At 35.6% G+C, this 21,834-nt stretch overlaps 1 protein-coding gene across 9 annotated transcripts in view; it reads right to left on the bottom strand.

Annotated features, from left to right (window-relative positions):
- NUBPL (NUBP iron-sulfur cluster assembly factor, mitochondrial) overlaps nucleotides 1-21,834 on the bottom strand; it is a 95,675-nt gene that overhangs the window by 9,272 nt on the left and 64,569 nt on the right. For 8 of the 9 annotated variants that reach the window (XM_054827842.1, XM_054827844.1, XM_054827846.1 and 5 more), the window contains 3 exons: nucleotides 11,222-11,307; nucleotides 5,661-5,781; nucleotides 1,623-1,705 (listed from right to left, as the gene is read on the bottom strand). In XM_054827842.1, coding sequence (XP_054683817.1) covers nucleotides 1,623-1,705; nucleotides 5,661-5,781; nucleotides 11,222-11,307 — 290 coding nt within the window. The remainder of the gene's footprint in view (nucleotides 1-1,622; nucleotides 1,706-5,660; nucleotides 5,782-11,221; nucleotides 11,308-21,834) is intronic. The other variant, XM_054827843.1, reaches the window with a different exon arrangement.

Raw genomic sequence — 21,834 nt, 5'->3', positions numbered from 1 at the left:
AGCAAACTGCAGATAAAGGGAAATTCTTTTTCATTCTGTAGAGATTAGTGACATCTAAAAAAACTTCATTCTCTGAGGAGAATGATTATCTCACAGACACAACGGCAGAGAAGAATATTAAAAGTTTTCCCCAGAGTCACATATATTTGTCAATCTTTATTCTTCTTCATATTTAACTTAATTGCCACAAATGGTGCTTATAACCCCTCCTTTCATTACCAAGAACATAGTCCAAGGAGGAACAGATGGCAACACAACAGACTTTCTTGTCTTTTTTAATTTTCAGAATGCTGTCCTACATGTCTGAATTTTTAGATTGATAATCCTGCAGGCTACAGACTCTTGGTTATTATAGATTTCAGATACCGTGAGCTGTGAGCCTTCCATCTTGGTTTACTCAGCTGTTCTGCTTCAACTTTGACCTAAGCTATGCATCTGTTCAAACCTTCACACTGCTGATCAAACTTCCCAGATAGAAACTACTGTATTGATTATAATGATTCCCTTTCACAAGGATCTAGACTCAAGATCACTACATTATTCACACAGGATCAGCATGGGCCTTGCCCAAGCCTAGCAAAAATACTGCATTCAATTAGAAATCGAGAGGCCCTAGCGTGGCTGCTTCTCTTTCAAAACAAAATGATGTAGGACAATTTTAAGACTGTCACTGTTGCTCCAGAATCCCAATCAGTATGTTAATAATACTGGATTATTCTCTCTTTTTTTTTCTTTTAAAAGACTGTGAAGGAAAAAATATTTCAGCATGTGCCTAGCAATCATGATACTAGAAGGGTTACCTTACTTGTACATTTTACCTTATCTCTAATTGATTCTACCATCTATTATCAGCATTAATCACTTTTTTTTTATGCTAACATCTAAGCAGCAGTCAAGAGTCAGGCTGTATCATGCCATATACTGTGCAAACAGAATGTGGCAGACAACACCCTGCCCTACATAGCCTGGCAGACAAACTCCAGCAGAGGCACCAGACAAAATACTAGCCAGGAAAATCTTATTCTATCAGTGTTAATGAAGTTTTATAGGTGCAACTGCTTTTCTTTACAGACTTGCATATTTGACTCCCATCACCTCTACAACTCATATTTTCCTTTGGCAATAAAACGTTATGGTAAAGGCACAGAAAAATCCATTTCCTCATGTGTGCAAATTGCTCCACTTCCTGCTGAAAGCAGCCCAGGTACTGACAATACGCAGGTTTTGTTCCAAACATCTTTTGATAGGACCCTCTGACAGTTTCCAGACTCAACTACCAAAGGCTCCACTGACAGTTTTAGAGGACCTGCATTAGCTGCAAGGTCTCATGAGGCTTGACACTGACCTTCCTCTTCTTGGCATGTCAGAATCTGGATCAAATCTTTGCTGTTCTGAATGATTCAGACTAATTAAACAAAACCAAACCCACAGAAGCAGAACAGATGACCAGCATTCCAAAATGAAGGGCCAGAGTTACTTGATGATACTACCCTCTTTTACTTTATTTCCCTAAATTACATTCAGATACACATTTCTTTTCAAACAGCAGTAACGAGAAGCGTTCTCCATTCACTCTTGGGGGAGGGTTTTTTGTTGTTTTAAGTGCAGTGCATCAAACTTACAGCATCACTTTCAGGCTGTGAGATCACAACTGGCTGTCCTGAATCACATGTCTCCCGTATATTAACATGCAGTGGAATGTCTCCTGTATCAAAAATACCAAGACACAACATATGTGAAGACCTAAAATTTCTTAAATGTTTCATTAAAATAGCCCTACAGCAACTTGAAATCAAATTCCATTTTGGTATATTCTTCAAATTATTTAATCTCAAAAAATCAGCATTTAAAATGAAAATTCGCTGCAGTACAGTTTCTGTACATCCATAATGATTAATGCCAACCATATTCTGGATTTTTCATTCTCTGAATAGGAAGGACTATGCTTTGTAGTCATTTATTAGAGGTGGCAGTTTGCTTTTTTGCCTCAAATACACAGAAAAAACCAGGCCGATACACAAATTATTTTGCGTGCATTAAGAAAAATTACTTGAGTGTTAGGCAAATGCTCATCATGCAACTTACTGTTCAGCATATCTCCTCATTGCATATTCTTTTCAATGCTGTTTTAAGATTTTAATCACTGTTCAAAGACTTCTTTGAATACTTAATTTCCAAATAATGGCATTTGTTATTGTCCTTATTAGGCCTTGGATCCAATTAAAAGGTAGACAACTATTCAGTTCATTCTTCTTTTCAACAGAAATCATCTTTATATTCTGCTTTTATAACAAGCAGAGAACTGTCAGAGAGGAAAGGAACGCTCTAAAGGAGAATCAATTAGCAGCCCTATTCCATTCTGAAACGTACTTTCTGAAATAAGGTTTTTCAGCACTAAAGAAAACATGAAGTTCCCATGTTTAGTTCATTGCTTAACAGATAATTATGAAGTTAAATGAAGACCAACATTCTTTTAGTGGAAGATGGAGCTACATTGTACATCATGGATGGATGTAGACAGAACAGCCTACCTTAATTCAATCTTGACTCATCTCAGAAACTGTATCAGTTTAATTCATATAGTTTAGCATTTATTAGCATTTAACATTTATTTAACCCAAACCAAGGCCAGTGTAAACTACTGAAGTTCAATATAGTCAGAAAAAGAAACATTAAGAAAACTGTATGAAAATTAACACAGCTTAAGAGATAAAAAACCAGAACCGAAAGCAAGCAGGAATACAAACAAAACCCCAAACAAATTGCTAACACAAAAGCTGTGGCTCCATGATTAGCAAGCTGAATCTTTGAGGAACTTCTATTTGTTATTTATGATGATTATAGTCCATTTCCTTCAAATATAGTTGTTTCTTATTTGTTTCAGTCATGAATAAATTTCTTTAGGCATAAAAGTTTGTTCATTTGTTAATTAAAAAAATATTTAAGGAGTCCTTTCAAAGTTTTTTTAAGCTTAAATGTTCTTAATAGAATAATGATAACTTCATAAATCTCCAGAAGTCGGTTCCTACCATTATTTTATATAGAAACTAATCTTCACTTTTTTCCCAAGGGGATGCTTTGTTCATGAAAAAAATACTTCTTCACTATCAGCTTAATAACAATCTCAGAGAATTACAAAAAGAACTGCCCTACTACAAAACGACAGCCTCTCCTTTTCCTCAGACTTAGCAAGATGTGCTGGTACTACAGGAGCATACCAGGACTTGTGTGAGCAAAAGTGCAAGTCAGAAGATAAGGCAAAATGCATTCTTAATTTAAATAAAAAATAAAAAATCAAAACCTTATAAATTAAGCAGAAGCATAAAGACAGCAAAAGCATGTGCACAGCTGTTTGGGTGATAAGGGTTTGAGGAAGAAGAAATTTTTGCACTATTCTTCACTACAGAATGTGATGGGAACTTGCCATTTTTCTGTTTTTCTGATACTAACAATTATTGCTGACTGCAAAGAAAGGGTAAGTGCTGAGAATAATTTGCATTTATTATAGAAAGTATAAACAAAAAGAACTTTAAAAATCTGAGATTCATTGTTGCTGGTTCTATTAGCAGACACAGTTTAAAAAGTTACGAAGTGCAAAGGTCAGGATAGACTGTACAGAAATTATCTTAGTATTATGTATATCAATGGTATAGCTTTCTGGTCACAGTTACGGTCATCAAACTTCAAAAAAAAGAAAGTAAAATGGGGGAATTTCAGAGACAGGGAAAGGAACAATCAGCAGCACAAAGTCTTTCTCACAAACTTTGGCACGCTTTCCTTTAGGGAACAATAAAAAGACAAGACAATCAAAAGTATATGAAATAATGAACTACACTCAAAGTGTACCGGCAACTGCTCATTGTCTTCTGTCATAAACAAAAATAAAGGAGGTATTCAGTAATATTAAAGGCAGCCAACGCTGAGCAAATAAAAGGAGAATACTTTTATATCCTGCACATTGTTAGCTTGCAGAATTTGTCAGATGTTATCATGGAACCTAAACCCTTGTCAGGTTTCACAAGAGGACTAGGTGCTTAGGTGAACAATCAGAACAGCTACAGGTGTTGTAAAATATAAGCAAAATAAATTTAGAAATGCTAATTTTAAATACATACATTTTAAACATATATACACACACAGAGACACACAAAAAATAAGTTCTCAAGGCTTTTGGGCAGAATTCCAATACAATGGGATAAAACTTCCATTTGGGATAGATTAACGTAAAATCTGTAAGCAGTAATTCTTATAATACCATATGGTATTATTATATAATGGTCATCCCTGGAAGGAGGAGCATACTAATCAGATCAAGCACTGTAGTTCTAAATTTAACCCTTGGAGCATTATTCCTAATCTTAGTCTGGTCTTTCGGTGACAGTCTGAAGGTAAACTTCACTCTGTTTTTCTTCATACATCTCATCCATCCCCTGCTAAACCTGTAAATCTCTTGCATCACTCCTAATTAAACACAATCACAATCAGTTCCACCCTCTTAGGGAATAACAAAAACCACCTATGGGACCAATGGCATGGCTCATCATTTGTGCCTGCGTATCTAAATGCATGTTTGATTCAACTGCTTGCGGAGGATTTGCAGCCATCCACATAACCCAGGGCTGTAGAAGTCCCCTTGGGCTCCGATCACAACTCATTATATATTCAGAAAACTAAAAGATAGCCCAAAAGCATGTCTTTAATTATGTGTTGCCTTGCTATCTTAAGTTTATGTCAGACCTTGATGTTTCTATGTTGATCTTTCTAAGTGAGCTTCCTGGTTCTTTTTAATGAATTAGCTCTGGAAAATCATTGAGATAATTATAGTAATACATGGAAACACATCATTAGCACATGCAATTATCCCATTTACCAACTTAATTATGCTGTGTTATATTCTGTAAATTTTTTTTTACTAACAGCACAGGTTGAAATATGCCTTTTTAAAATAGCAATGTATATTTTAAAGATCAATGTATATTTTAGCTTATAGGCATGCCAGATTGTTTAATCATGGCTGATTTTTGTTTTCAATAAAGATAAATTTTCTTTTGAAACAACATTTTGCAATTCAGCATATTCTTTTAATCTCAACACTTAAACACAATCATTGCAATCTGCTTGCTTCCATACAAGAGTCAAGAGATCTTTGTATGGGCATAAAACCAAGTGCTTTAAGGGACTGCATTTCAAATTACCGTATTTATTTTAATGTGTAACAACTCATTTCATTTAAATGAAACAAACAAGAAAATTTCTATCGACATTACTGAACAGAGTTCAGGTCTGTTTTACAAGACCAAATAGAATTCTTAGTTATTTGCAAAAATCTTTGCATGATCAATAACATAATGAATTTCAAGCAATACAGCACATAGATATCAAAACAATTCATGTTCTGGATTGTTTATAAATCAGAACAGATTTAAGATGCAATTCGAGAATTTTCATATCCAGTCTACATCCCATTTACAAGAATGATCTTGATAAGGAGCACAGAAAAATTGTGATATTCAACTACTTAAGTTATTAGTTCTATTATATCTGAACACTGTCTGAATAGAGAGTAATCTAGGATTATGCAGTTTCATACTTCAGTTAATGCTTCCCTCATGCACACCATTAAATTTTTCTTTAAAAATAAAACCATTTTATATCCTTACCTAAAATATCCAATCCGAGGGTTTTTGCTAGATTTCTTACACCGTCAGCTCCGAAAATGTGTGTCTCATGCTTACACTTGGGACACTGGAAAACACTCATATTTTGAACCAGTCCTAAAACCTGTTAAAGTAAAAGAAAGGAATGTTTAAACCTGGGATTCAAGTATCGGTATTTCCATTATTCATCTCTGACAATAAAGAGGAGATTATCAACAAAGAATCAACAAAGAGTACTCATTTATAATGGGAAGTAGCAGCAATATCAAACTCATTAACATCATTATCAACTCTTATTAGTTGTCTCAGTTGCACTGTCATTTGCACATTACTTCAGGTTTTTCACATTCATACCTCTCAAAGATTAACAAACTTATTTGTAACAAAAAGTACCTCTTGTACAGGCCTATCTTTCCAAGAACTCTCCCTGCCAGTATTTCATTTTCGAACTCTGAATACTGGAAGAATTTTCATGTTGTGTCTTATAGCTTTGTAATTTGCAGCTTCAGGAAACACAAAATAAAAACATACCATTACAAGAAATGACACAATCAGACATGCTTTTAGGATATTTTTGTAAGTTATCCTGTAGGGAAATGTTTTCAAAAAGAAGCAGATCTGCTATTCTTCTGAAGAGCAGAAACACATTTTAAAGATCAAACAAAAGAAATAATTATGTGAAACTAAGTGGCAAAAACCACAGCATAAAAATCTAATGCACACATATTAGGTATCTTTCTGTTGATGCCAGGTGTTCAACACCATCCTTGCAAAATATGTCAAATGAAAATTTGCCAAATCATGCACACAAAAATTTTCTTTCACAGTGTACAATAATGCTAATGATAGCGTTGATCTCATTTTATTCACCTAGTAAACAAAACTGTTCATTGAGGCAGAGCAGAATTTTGCAAAAGTGATGAAAACAGCATTCAGACACTACGGGGTGAAAGCTTCTACCCATCTGCTGATCAACAGAAGATCTGCTTTAAGAGGTCCATGTTACAATATTTCACTTTAAGATTTATACGTTATCTAGATATGTCACACACACTATAGCCAAGTTTTAAAAATATGAGCATGTATTTTCAGGTACAAAAAGTTATTTACCTTGTAGCATTTTGTACTTTTAAATTTCCCTGAACATTCTAGTTTTGTGCTTGAACAAGCTGGCCTAGTTATTAGAGGAGTAACATCCGCTATGCTAATGAAGCATATCTAAAAGGATATACCAGTGTTCAATGCAACCAATAAATATTAAGTATTTAATTAAGAGTGAATATACAACCTTTGGCACCAAAAGCATGTTATTTACAATATCTTAATAAAAAAGTCCATGTATCTAAGCTAAAAATGATCAAAAGATGATCACCTGTTTTTTCTATACCAGTAGAAAATAGTGTGAAACACATTATAAGAAGTCTTTCTCTATTTATGTAAAACTTTCAGAGGGTTTAAAGCAAGGAACATTTTAAGAAAGAGTAACAAGAAAGAAAAGAGAAAAGAGAGAAAGGGAAAAAGGGGAAAGAGAAAGAGAAAAAGAAAAAGGAAAAGAGACAAGAGAAAAAGAAAAAGAGAAGAAAAAAAGAAAAAATAGAAAAAAAGAAAAAATAAGAAAAAAAAAAGAAAAAAGAAAATATTACTTTAACACCACTAACTTTCCCCATTTTCTACTCTCTCCCGGGGTCTGCCAGAGGAGCAAGGTGAACAGGTTTCTATTTACTGGGACATTATTACAGGTAATTTTCTCATCCAGTTCTTAAACTGAGAGACATGAAATACTACATGTCCAAGGGTACACAGTGTAGGGATGGTAAAAAGGGCTTTCTACAGCCACAGCCTTCTATGATGACCTCTGAGCAGGCATTCATCCTGCTATCCTTAAATTAAAGTCATGGACTTTTCAACGTGTTGGTAAACTGGAAAACACTGGAAGGAGTATCATGTGACAAAAGAAAAATAGTATTTTAACTAGGATACAGGGAAGCCATTTTCTGCAGCACAGGAGAAAAAGAGAACTTGACATTTATACTTTAAATGAATTAATTCATCTTCAGCTATCTTGGGGTTTGAACTTTCTGTTCTCATCAAAGTAGTCATACAACATTTATGATTCAGCGAATTCACAATCAAAAAAAAAGTTATGTAGTCTACTATTGTTTTGTGAATAGTTAAGGACTATTACAGCTGTTATGTTAATTCTTTGAAAACCTAAAACTAAGAAGTCCTTCTGCCACAGTTAATGCAAATGCTGAGATACAGCTGTATCCCCAATGCTGTATCAGTTTTAGAGGTCTTATTCACTGTCCTTTTTTGTTCTCACTTCAATAAATCTTACTAAAAGCAAATGACATTTCAGCATTACACAATAATTTCTATTTTTCCAGTGTTGTTCCTATCTGTCAGCCGATTAGTAGTTCATATTTATTAATGTATAAATTATTCTTCTGGAATACAAAGAGATTTTTTTGAATATTAAGTTTCCAATTATAAACACCCAGTTTAATATAGAATCTGTGCAAACATACACAACTTTAGCGCTGAAGTGTATTTTTAGTATGCATATTTCTGCAGATATATTTACAAAAGGAAGAGAGTTCACTGTGATCTTCAGAGCTTTTAAATCTACAGACAAAGTAATAGGTCTTGCTAATGAAGTCAGTAATAACTCTCATTTCCCTGCTCAAATAATAGATCTGGAATAGCTTCAAAGCAGCTGTTACTGTCTACACAAACTATCCCATAAGTATGTGTGAATCCTATTTTAGTTCTTAGTCAGCTCCTTTCCCTGTATACTTCTCGGCAAACTTGGCTCAGCACAACATGAAAACTAGTATGATGAGATGCACCGCAACACAGGAGCTAACCTACGGTAGTGGAGGAGAGTTATAATGCACAGAACTGAATTTCATTTAGTCTAATCGTTAGTTTAAATGGTAAAGAGACACCTATCAAGAAATAACAGGAAATTAAGAAACCTTTCATTATGAATTATCTGTACACACACACAGTTTCTGAATGTTTACATATTTCTTATGCTCAGTTAAACTTTTGGTTACACAACAAATCATGCCGAACTCCAAATATACTTTCTAAGTTAAAGAAAATACAGTGAGAAAATGAAAATTCCTGGGAAACCCACTTAAGTTGTTCACTGTACTAAGGGATGGATGGCGCTGAGGTCCGACTCCAACCTGACGGGGACTGACCTGATCAGGGTTACAGGTCTGCAGTCTGCCATCAACTTCCCACGTAACCATCAGTCAGTCACTTGATGCTTCAGTGCTTCAAGTAAATGCGCACAATAGTATTTCTGTCTTCCTACCTTTTGTCTTATAATGAGCAATTTTTGGCTCTAGCTTCTGCTCCCAGTATGAAGCCACAATCTCAGCTGGGTACTCTGAATGCTACAGAAATACCAGTAAGTACAGAGCCAAATAAACAATTTTAGTACAACTTAGAAGGAAATACATAGCTGAGTTTACACAAGCCTATAAAATCCACAACATAACCTTCCAATTCAAGGAAGCTACCAGAAAAGTCGCATATTTAACTAAAACCCTGTCGTCTTCTTTCAGGGATATGACTGATAAGATAAACCATACTGAACTGAACTCAACTTCAGCAGGTGTAAATAGGCATTTTTTCCATAAATACTCAAACTTACTGCCTTTTTGAGCCACCTGCCCAGAGCAAGCCTCTGGGATGCAGGAAAATGATGGCCAAACTCATACAATAGGCAAGAATCTTGAAAATTGTTGTGATAGGAGTCAGCAACACTTTGCAAACTCCTTCCTTACCAGGTTTGCTTCACTGCACAAGAGATGGCACTCCTCTTCCAATGCCTACGTCCTAAGACTGGAAATAAGAGTTTTGCATTGTAATCCTGGTCCTAACGCTGAAGCTCATTGCCAGCTTTTCATCAGTTCCTTCAATCACTCTCATTTCAATGCAGTAAAGGACAAACAGACAACATTACCAATTGTGACTTTACTGTGGTAATACTACGTATGACATTTGAGGCTTTGGTAACTAATGACTGTGGGGGTGAGGGGAAGGTGGTATATGTATGCCCATATGTACAAGGGGAGACTCCGGTTCATTAAATATAAACAAGCACACTCAAAGACTCAGAGCTCAGTAACCTATAGACTCTCTGCTTCCTTGAAAAGCAGATGCTTTGCAAGTGCTTTTTTAAAAATTAAAGATTTTAAAGATTCGATTTATAAAGATCAGTCAATTATATAATCAGGATACGCAATTTTAGCACAGTTCCACACACTCTATGCCTTTGAACAAAACAGACTTAGAAAATAATCTTAGTAATTTCTCATTAAATCAAAAGTAAAATTCAGCAAAGTCCTAACTTGAACACAATTTTACGTGAAGAAAATAATTTTGCATAATTTTAGCAAACCCAAACATAAAATCAAACCAAAACATTCCAAATATTGTTATTCTTCTGTTACATATATTTGGTTTTCTAGTAGCAAATGATAAATGCTACTATACTTTCATTTTGGTGCAAATATGCTTACAGAACAATTAACTAAGGAATTTATCAATGTATTTCTTTTGTTAAGCTATTCTGTAAATTAAAACAAAAAGGGAAAGCAGTCACTTCAAGGTTTCTGTTGCATTTTTTAAACTAACAAAGCTCTAGCTATGAAAGAAATTTCCTTTCTTAATAATGAGTAGAAGTGACCTTCACACAGGTAAGCAAGAAAACATCTTTTTTGAAGTATAGTAAATGAGGTTTTTTTCTTTACTGTTTAAGATAAAAAAGCATTTCAGTTCATATTTTCTCATCAACTGCACATTTCAAATGAAAAATGAATCTCTTCATGAACATACTCTACAGTATAACGTTCAGTTACTTAGCAACTTGTAGCACACAAAAAATACTGAGTCAAAGATGTCACCCTGTTTAATATTTTCTCCCAATCCATATGAATATTGTGGATATTTTTAAATTTTGCATTTCTCAAACAAGCACACTACCATGTAAGCTATAAACCTCATGAAAAACAAAGTGATATAGACAGCCTTCTACTTGGCATGACAGTCATGGAGACCTTCAAATGGCAAAGTGACAATTAGGTACATTTGTATCTCCCCAAAAACTTAAATTTCCTTCTTAAAATGTACCCATGTATGATTTTTCCACATTTCAAGAAATTTTAGATTTTAAGCACCAATACAGACAGTGCTGAAAAGGACACATAATGAGTATGTAGTAAGACAGTACAACTGGAAAGCACACGTTACTTTAAGATACTCTGTTTAGCAGTCTGATCTATTCCAGGTGATTAAACAAACTGATTTAAAAGAAATCAAGTACTATTATGACCTTGGCCTTAGAAAATTCTTTCCTTTCTGTTAAAGCAAGCCTCTGATACAGATATAAGATGGATTCTAATCTTTTTTTTTTTTTTAACAAGAACTTATGAAATTCAAGTGATTACTGAATGGTTTGTTTACCTATTGCAGTATTTTTTTTTATTTTTTTTTTTTTTTACATTTTGGAAAAACAGTCTACTGGTATTTTTAATGTAGAGGCTTACAGGCACATGGACTTTTCTAAACATTTCAGCTCCTTTGCGTGCATCCAATAAAGCCACATCTTGTGGAGTGGAGATGATCACAGCTCCTGGGAAAAGAAAACATGAAATAACAATAAAATGTGTATTATTAATTATACTGTTAAATATTTTGCCTATTTAGTATGTGCTAGTAAATTCAAAGTAGTCACACACTTATATGTTGGGGTTTTTTTTAATCTAAGGAAAGAAATGATGCTAGCTTTTTTCTTATGCAATGACCAAAATCACCGAGACATGACATGGAATGACAGAAATAATTTAGATATTTTCATCATAGGTTTTTCTATGTAGAAACCACTTATATTTTCTAAATGAGAAAACTGATCAAGCTGTCATATGACCGTGGATAGAAGACAACATGGTCCACATGCTGACAGGTTGCAGAGGTGGTATTCTGGGAATATCTATACAGTAACTGTCTCATGCCATAATTACGTTTGAAAGCTTTTGATTTAACAATAAGCCTTGTCCTAAAATCAAGAGGCAGCTGCCTGTAATCAGACCGTTGCTTTCTGAACCTGCTACACTTTCTGATACAAGCGTTGACAGGCACAATCTTGAAACATGTTACGCTAGACGCAACACCAGTGTGTTTCTATGAATGATACCACAAAATAAGAGACCAACGCATGCATACTTGCACTAGGTTTGAAAAAAGTATAGTATTGCTCACTGTTCAGACATGGCTCCAGGTTACCTGATAATTAGTACTCCCAAGAGTTATTAAACACATGAAACAGCTAGAGCTCTTTGTCAAAGGTTAGATTCTAAAGTAAGCCTACAGGTTACTATCCTATACTATCTTATATTACTTCCTGATTAATACAGCCTGCAAAACCAATATAGACATTATAATATTCCACATCACAAAGAGCATCTTTTTGCATATGCTATGGGGTTTCAAATATTATTTCTTCAAAATTTGCATCAAGAGTCTGCTTACGCTCATCCCTATTTTAGAAAAATGCAATGTAAAAGAGGACATTACTGGTCAATTGATTAGCTCTGGTTTCACAGTGACCATCCAGTCTCCAAGGTATCTGTTATAAAAACATCTCTGCAGAGTCACGATAAGCCAACCCCACACAAGAAATTTATGCCAAACTTCACACTAATAGCAACTGCAACAGACAATTTTAGGTGCACAAGACTGAGCTTCCTACTGAGCCTGCAGATCCCAACCCTTGCCGCACATGGCAAAGGACGAGGTGGGTGGATTTCCAGAGGAACACAACGCTGGCATCGCCAGCATGGGCCAGAGCACCCAGAGCCTTGGCTTCCCGAGAACATTCCCGGCTCTGGCATCACTGGTACAGGGAGTCCTGCCCCTCACAGCTGCCCCACGCCGGCCGCCGGCTGCTGGGTGGCATCTTGCCTGCCTGAGAGCCAGCCGTTTCCAAACACCGTCTGACAGTGCGTTTGAATGTTTTCAACCAGCGTTCTTAACCTCTAATTTGTGAAAGAAAAATACAATCTGGCACCTCGCTCTTGAAAAGCTGCCAATCTCTGCCTTACATAATATTAGACACAAGTCCAAAAACTGAACGGCATATGTAATGTACTAAGCAAATGCAATTTCCCTATTGTTCGCTAAAACTCTGGCATCTGAATAATTTGCTATTTTTCCCGAGCCGACCTGCTTTCAACGGCATCACAAAGAATAAAGTGGAAGCCTTTTGGTTACATCCAAGTCACCTTAGCTCCTTGTTCCACTGAAGTGCAGGGTTACGCTTTACAGCTGACATTGAAATGTAAGGCTAATTCCACAAAATGAATACACAGTCCACAAATAAGTAATTTAGACACAATGTCCTCAAGTTTTCTGCATATTTGTAAAATAAAGATCTTTCAATACTTGGACAAAATGCTTATTACGGCTTTATTTTCAAACAAAATTGGAAAATTGTGTCTTATGTGTATACACGCATGTTAGTTGCTTCACACTTTTGTTCGCACTCTTCTCTGGGGATGCTGGCTCAGCATTCCCTGGATCTTCAGGTAGAAGCTAATATGCAGTCAACAAAACTGAAGTCTACATTTTCTGTTCCATTATTAAATTTTTTTAAGAATCCAATAATTGGCATGGTATGAAGGACAGAGGCTATGCATAATGAAAACACCCACTAGAACCACAAGCAGCTTATCCAAGAGATATTTTTGACTAACAAATTCTGTTGCTAGAGAACTTCACCCAAAGGGAAAAAGCTAAAATGCCAAAAAGACCTAGTGGCACATTGCAGAGTTTAGGCTGCCACAGACACCAACTCCCTGTAGGAAAAGCTCTGACTTCTGAAATACATGAGTTAAAATTATGCTCATGGACAACTTGCACAGCTTTTTCCACAGAATGAAAGCCAACATGCTCAAGAAGCTGCTGCTGAGGCTGTAATAGATGTGTTTCTCCTATTTTCCTTTTCACTCTGAGCTGGATTACAGACAAAATTTATTCACAGACAGCTTGTACCAACACCCTTTAAAATAAGTATCTTTCCTCTTTCTTTGGTACAATTGCTAGTCCAGCAAACCAAACCTGAAGTTCAAGAATTCAAATTATTAGCAGCATTATTTCCTTCACTAGCAACCGAATATGGCAAATGAGACTTTTCACAGCGCTCCCCTCCCTGAATAAGTTTGCATCTGTTTAGTTCAGAAAGTGATTCAAATGATGAGCAAGAAAGAACACAGCCCACACTTTCTTTGCTAACTTGGCTCTACATGGTTAACAGGAATATCAAACAGTAAAGAGTTATTGTGATCAATAAAGTAATGAAATATGACTGAATTCATGCACACAGCACGTCTTGAAGCAATATGTGCAATGTTTACACAAGCCTCTGTCTGAATGAGGCAAACTAACGCTGACAAATTGAACGGAGAAGTTGCAGAAACTATAATGCTATCACAGCACACATTAAAATATACTACAAATTCTATGTTTGCAGTTGTGTGCAGAAGAATAATTTCTGTGCCTCGAGCATACTAAGGATATCTAAGTTGAGCACATTTAGGTTTAACTGACATATCTACTTATTCATGCATTCCATTTATTTTTGTAACTTCACCGTATTTCAGTTGACAAAAAGCTGATGCATGTTGCATTAGTAAAAACCATGCTAACGATATTTTTAATCCTTAGCATGCATAATATATAAAGACAGAACTAACAGTAGCCTGTAACACTGATGTCTGCCTTTCTTTTTTAACCCCAGGTACTTAATCCTTGGTAAAAGAAAGGTGTGCCTACAACAGCACATTAGTACTCGCCCTGCTGGTGGACTGGTGTTCAGCATATTACAAGTGCTGAAACAGCCTGTAATTTCCATGTACAGAAAATACCACCTATGTTCACTGCATCATTAAGGTTTACATTAGATGCTCTGGGTTACAAGGCATAAAGTGGAATCTCTCCAAGCCTTAGCTATAGTCAATCTGTACCCAAGTGAAGAACAGGTAGGTCTAAAAAGCAGGTGATAAGCAGCAGTTTAGAAGGTCTACCTTAGGATGAGAAGGATCTCTCTCTAACATATTCGGTTTTTGCCTCCAGTGTCTTCAAAGGTAGACTCAAGAGCCAGGCTACATGCATCTCACCCAGACAGATGACTAAGGACCCCTCCACACACAAGTGTTAGACTGTGGCTTGTATCACCCTGATTCTTACTAACTTAGCAAATAATGCCACCCCAAAACCTGTGAAGTGTAACTGACCAGAAAGACTGACAAACAGAGTTCTGGAGGAGAAACACACAGAAAGATATACTGTATTTTTCTAATAACTGCATCTGCTGACTGCCAGGCATTGAACGCTCTTGCAAGGAACCACACTCAGACCTCGATGCAGCTGTGGATGGCCTGATCTGACCACACCACTCATGCACTTTTTCTACTTTTTCCACTGCAGCAATTTCAAACTTCTAGGTGATTCTTTCAGATTATAAATAGCTTGGTGAATCTGAATCTTCTCCACTGTGGATCTCTTCAGAGTCCTTCTCACCTTCTGTTAAATTTCTTGTTACTTCATAGGTAAAAGGTGCCTGTAATTACAGATACAGTTTGCACTTGAAGATGCAGAACAAGGTCTCGCAAGAACAAAGACTTCTGTCGTCTGCTAGAATTTCAGCTGGTGATGATTACAGACACATTAACATTAAAAAATGTCCATCTCCTTGGATAAACCTCATAAAGAAGATCCTTCAGCTTTTGTGTGTGACATCTCATTACAACTAGCAACCTAAAAGAATCACTATTGTGATTTTCCCTTGAGGGATCCTTACTTGAGACTCATGATATAGCTCAGACCTGTCCCAAAGACTGCATCCTGGTTGTGTCACACCTCCAGCCTGCTCGCTACCTTCTTCTTGGAGGAATCTTTGAACAACTTCTCAAACAGTGTATGTTTCCAACAGCCATATGTCCTCTTCTGCCCACAAACTAGTGGGTAACTAGAGACTGGGGCCCTACTGCCCACATGAAAAGAGAACATAAATCTTAGAGCAAGCTTCTTTCTCCTGCCAAGAGGAACTGTCAGTGAAACTACTGAGCAGAGGAATATCACAAGCTGGGTAAAGCCATCACCCTGAAGTTGCCCTCATCTAACTGATCAGTAAGTATTATAATATCCATTTCACATGGAGAAAGACGCAGAAAGACAGTTCTCACTGTGTTAAAATGGCTGGGTTTGGTCGTGGCAAACTGAATACATGTGTCACATTAATGCAATTTATGATGCAATATTTATTTAGCAAAGCGAAAGCACTGAAAACATTTGTAATAACATCTGTGAACAAGCATTATTTACAAAGTAGAGTTATAAAATAAAAACCTACTCCCTCACAAACACTGCCACTTTCCACTTTTCCTTAGCTATCTGAATTAGCATTTTTCTGCTCTACTCCATTCCACCTCCTGCTTTCAAGGGCATTTACCAATCATGTCCAGATTATAATGAGCATTGTACTAGGCAAGAGTAAAGTCCAAATACTCTCTTTTAAAAAAGGAATATGATTTTTTTAAATAAGAGGTCCTAATCCAAAGAGAACTGGGTAAAAGAATGATTCTACTACGCAAAAAAGACAACACAGGCTACTTCAATCACCTCCAAAAACCATTCTGTTTTTTACTTTTTTCCCCCAGAGGTGGGGTGGTAAGGGGCATATTTAAACATTTATTTTTTCATAAGAAATAGCTAGAGGAGAGAATGCAGTACCATTATTCATATGGATTTCTCTCATCTTTTGCAATTGTCAGTTGAAGACTATGCTCGTTTATTCTTCCTATTCAGAATAATTGGTCTAAAAAAAACCTAGGCAAATGCAGCTAATCTAGTACTTAACATACACTTAGCCACTGTTGCCAGACCTCAGAGAACCTCAGTTTTCAAAGCCTTCATACTTCACAGCTTTTTTCCCCAATACCTGGAAACTATTTTTCAGGAATGATAAAATTTAAAGAACTTGCACTGAATATACTATCACTTCAGCTTGGACAGGCAATGTGTGTTAAATCAATCTCCATGAGCCAAAAGTTAAATTTAAATTTATATTGAAACAGTGTGAGGCATTAATGTGTAAACTCATACTGTATTTTGGTCTCTAAATTAAGTTTATAGAGTCTACTGAGTCTGACACTTCATAATGAAGTATCAGGAGTCTCCAAAGATAAGATAACCCTGATGATAATTTGCATTTGTCAACTACATTTTTTTTTCTGACATCAGAAGCAAACTATTTCAGCAAACAAATTATATTTGGATGAATACAAAGAACTATTTTAAAAGCCCCACTGGTGTGACTAAGGTTTTTTTTGTTTTTCAATCTATCCTAAACCTATGTGCCTTTCCTTTCTTGCAGTTATTTAAAATATCAAAATACAGCATGAAAAAGTAAATCTACATAAAAGTCTGATATTAAAAATATTTGCCATTCAAAAATAGACCAAGTAAAATTTACTATTACCCAGATGGCTTCCACAAAATGTCTTCAACAATTTACTGTAGAAACTAATGATGTACCTCCTCCATAGAAGAAGAAAGCAAGCTCAGAAATGGAGAGAAACATTGTATATTATTGTTAAACTAAAAGGAAAGAAGATCAGATGCCTTGCAACTGTGATTTGCATCAAAGTAGAGAGATATTCAACAAGGGGCAAACAGACACTTACACAAAGAGCAATGACAGAATACAGATACACCTCTAATCTTAAACTGTACGCTACATGCAAGTTGTACAGCAGCATTGGGGTTTTTTTGATCATTTGTCTTTAGAAAAGGCAAGGGAACAGCACCATACCTACTCAGCTTGCAATTTCAGCTAATTTAAAGAGACACCTTTATCTCGCAAATCACAATTCTTTTTCATGCTAATTCACGCATAGTTTGATAACACATCAACAGTATTTTCTTTTTAAAAACCTGATTTTAAAGTCTCTTTTTGCTGTTTTTAATGCTCTTTTCTGAACAGTGTAGTCATCACCTAGAACTTCCTGTTCTTGTGCATTATTATACGTTGAGGCAGGACACAGTTCTCCTAAGTCCCACACGTTGCTATAAAATAGTTGTGTACAAGGCTACACCCTTGTCTGTGTGACACTGAGATAAATATGAGTAAATAGTTTGGTTCACCAGTTTGGTATGTCACATTTCATTCAGAATTTAAAAATGCCAAGTGTTTTCAAGTTGGTGGCATCCCTCTACTCTTTCTTCTTCAGTGTAGATATTTGAACAGAAATAAGACTTTAAATGCTTAATCAGTAAAGACAGAAATATGCCTTTTTATTTAAACCCAGCTATCAAAACACTACCATCAAAATAAACCCTATTAATTATAATTCTTTGAAAATTCGTATTTGAAGTTACAAAAACTCCTTTGGTAAATATTTCAGGAAATATTTGGTAATGCCTTTGGTAAAGGCATTCAGGAAATAATTAAGATCTACATATTACCGCAGGATGCAATTGTTAGGAAAAATTACACCATTTGTAGGATAAGGCAATAAAAAGATGGTAGGAACTCTGTACTATGTTGACTTTAAATCTAAAAGGTGACAAAAGTCATTCCCTGTATGACTAGCAATGGCGATGCTTCTGTTTTTATAGAATTTGAGAAGAACACAGAATAGCATTCACATTCCTTTCATTTTGCTTATCTTGACTAACCGTCCTTTCTGGTTCTTACTAACAGCCTTTTTACAGCTTATTATTATAAGATTATAATAATATATGCTTTGTGTGAAAGAAAACAAAAATGTTACTTCCAAAAGGTGGGAAAATTAAGAGCACTGAAATAAAAAATGAAGCCTTTTACATTTCGGTCTCCTGTATAAACAGAGTTCAGTTCAATGCTCACTACTGTAATTATTAGAAGATTGTTCAGTAAGATGTGAAATTATTTGTTGTCACAGTCCACTCCCCCCTGGACAGGTGTATATTTCTACTGGTTTTCACTGGCATGGCATCTCGATATTCAAAGAAAATAGTGATATGACAAAGTTTAGCAAATGAAACAATTCCAGTATTAACCTGGAGTCGGTTCTGTCAATGGAGACAGAGTGTCAGTCTCTAGGGCTGTCAAGCTGTCACACTTCGCTAACACAGACTTCACTTTAACTTTAATAAAGAAAGGGCAGTAGACAGCCTAATTTATTTAACGGTCAGCCCCCACAATGCAGCTCCTCCACAAGGAAGAAACACTTGTGCAGGGCTCTGGGACTGCCTCTGCAACAGAGATGCCCTTGCTGCTGCCCACGCAGCCTTCACACTCTAAAGGGAGAGAATGACAAACTTCCCCCCTAGTCTTCAGGAAGGCTAATCCTCTGTCTCCAATACTATTTTTTAATTTGATTTATGGCTCCTTTATCTAAATAATCAAACAAATATACACACTTAGATTTCTAAATTTAGCAACCAGGTAATGCAAAGGAATCACAAGCCTTATTCTTCATAATATCATTATTTAACACTCTATAGTTGGAAAACGTGTAAAGACGCTTCAAACTTTCCCAAGCATGCATGTTCAATACATGATGAAGAACCCACTTCTGGACATCTCATCCAAAAGATGAAACAGAAGAACAAAATAGAAGTAAAGAAGTAGAACGAAATACAAGCTAAGTAACAACAGACCGTAAACAAAGGTTTTTTTCCTCCAGACTGACCCTGGATTCCTATTTGGAAAGCAGACTTTCATCTGAAGAAACAAGTGGTGGTTGAGCAGAAATATATATCACATTTTCAAGCTATCATATCATTTCTCATCTACTAGTTTGTTGAAGAATGCATGCAACATGAGAAAAATTATGGATGATTAAAGAATAATCTACTAAATAAGATGCATCTCGTTGTAAAAGGACTAAGAATAAGAAAAACGAAAGTCACAGTAGTTTCCTTTTTCATCTTCTTGTAAAGAAGGAAAAAAAGTACCGACACAAAACCGTCACTCCAGCTGAAGTTGTGTGAGGCTGATATTCTCTTTAGTGACAACCAGAATTATAAGACATATTTTGTTGTGTTGCTTTTATCCATTAGGTATTGCTCTAATCTCTTTTTGACTCAAGAAAATTATGATACGTGTGATGCAGGATTAAAAAAAAGTCTTCTAAAATTAAAACTCAATACCATTTCACACATCCCATCAGTCCCTCTCTTATTGTCAGATGCTGCAATGCTACAATTTTTCATGCCCTATCTGGGCAAACACACCCCAAACAAAACACCTTTACCACTGCCCTTCCTCACACTCACAGAAAAATCTATAAGTGGCTTCTAAAAATGTGTGTGCAGCTTTTGTAAATTTATTTAGAGACATAATAAAAATTTTCTACACTGTCTATCCCTAGGAAGCCACAGATAAATAATGAAGAAACCGTAATGCAAATACTGTATCTCACATATGCATGCATGCAAATCAAAATACAACTTTCATGCAAACTAGATAATACACTTCTAAATGTACTTAACTAAGATATATATGCTGTCTCTGAGGAAAAAGAGAGAAATTATGCCACTAATACCATGACTGTCCAAGACATCCTCAAAGGATAATGAAAGAACAAGAAAACTGAAGAGTGAACAGAATGGCACAACACCAAATACTTTTTGTAAAAAAAAAAAAAAAAAAAGACAACACACAGCTTAGAAACATGAATTGCAAATGAAGATGGAGGCCACAAAAACAGCGGATTTCTGTACACTGCTCCAAAGGCATCATCATCGAGATTTGTACCACTATCTTCCGTACCCTTGAAAGGAACAAGGTTGAAGAAAATAAAAGGGTGCTAAACAAGGCTATGGACTGTCAAAGAGACAGAAACCAAGTAACAAGAGTAAAAGAAGAAAGCACAGTTCAAGCTGTAATACACAAAAAGAAGCCCTTCCAACCAGAATGAAAAATATCCACAGTACACAACAAATTCTTTATAAATTGCTAAAATTCATTGAGCCAGTAAGAACACAGGGAATTACAAATGTTATCACTCCTTGTCTGCTGTGCTTGTCTTCATCAAAAGCGCAATACACTCACTTCTTTGAACTGCAAGAGTCAACCTCCACATGCTCAACGAAACCAACTAATGCGAAAAGACAAATGTGAAGCGATGCTATCTCTCCTAATTTTATGAAGTTAGAATTGACAAAGTAATAAGGTGAACTGAGCAACTGTGGTAACAATGTGAAGCCATTTCAGAATTCAAATCAAAATGCTGTCTTCAGTTAGGAAGTTCTAAAAGCCCATACTTGTACAAATAAAAATAAATAAATAAATAAAAAAGCCAGAAAGCCATAGTGAAGAGTTTAAAGAGAGACATGGACAAGAATTTATCCCCTTTTATGTCATATCAAGAAAATCTGCATTGCTTGTTGTTGTTTCAAACCTGTTTTCCATTTCTTTTTTTAAATCAACATCTTGTCTACTTTGACTTGCCTCAAAACTTGATTCAACAGGTATGAGAACCACAGGTTTCTGACAATCATATGGAAAACTAATGAGAATAATGAATAAAAATTATTTATTCTTAATTCTTCACTTTGTTACACCCACACAAGAATGAGGACATTGCTGTCCTTAGCAAGAAAATCCAGCTTTTCTTTTTAAACTTGTTCTGCTTTTGTTAACTTCTATTACATTCTAAGAAGATACAAGTAGTATGAAAAAACTATCTAAATTGAGGTTTCTGTTTACTGATGCAGTGTATCAGTTAGAAAGATCTTGTGACCTTCCACAAGCAGACCTCAGCAAAACTTAGAAGAAATGCAGTATTAAAGTACTTTCCTCCATCACCTCTCTGTCCCAGAGGACACAGTGCACCAACACCACAACCACTCACACTTCTGAAGACAGTGTAGAATTCTGTGGGAAAAGGGCACAATAATCCCTTGAAGATCAAGAGTCTAATAATCTTTTCTATGTTAAATTAGAACATTTAGGTACACTGTAATGAATAGCAATTACCAAAACCCACTGTTCTTTAAAAAAAAAAAAAAAAAAAAAAAAAACATAATCCATAAAGATAAAGCCATACTTCTTTAATTTCATAACTTTACTGCCCTTACATACAAGATTTAATGTGGAATTCTACCTTACCAA

Source organism: Grus americana, chromosome 5 (genome assembly GCF_028858705.1).
Source record: "Grus americana isolate bGruAme1 chromosome 5, bGruAme1.mat, whole genome shotgun sequence".
Lineage (NCBI taxonomy): Eukaryota > Metazoa > Chordata > Aves > Gruiformes > Gruidae > Grus > Grus americana.
The sequence above is the reverse complement of the archived record's forward strand: the minus strand, read 5'-3'. Positions and strand labels throughout refer to the sequence as shown.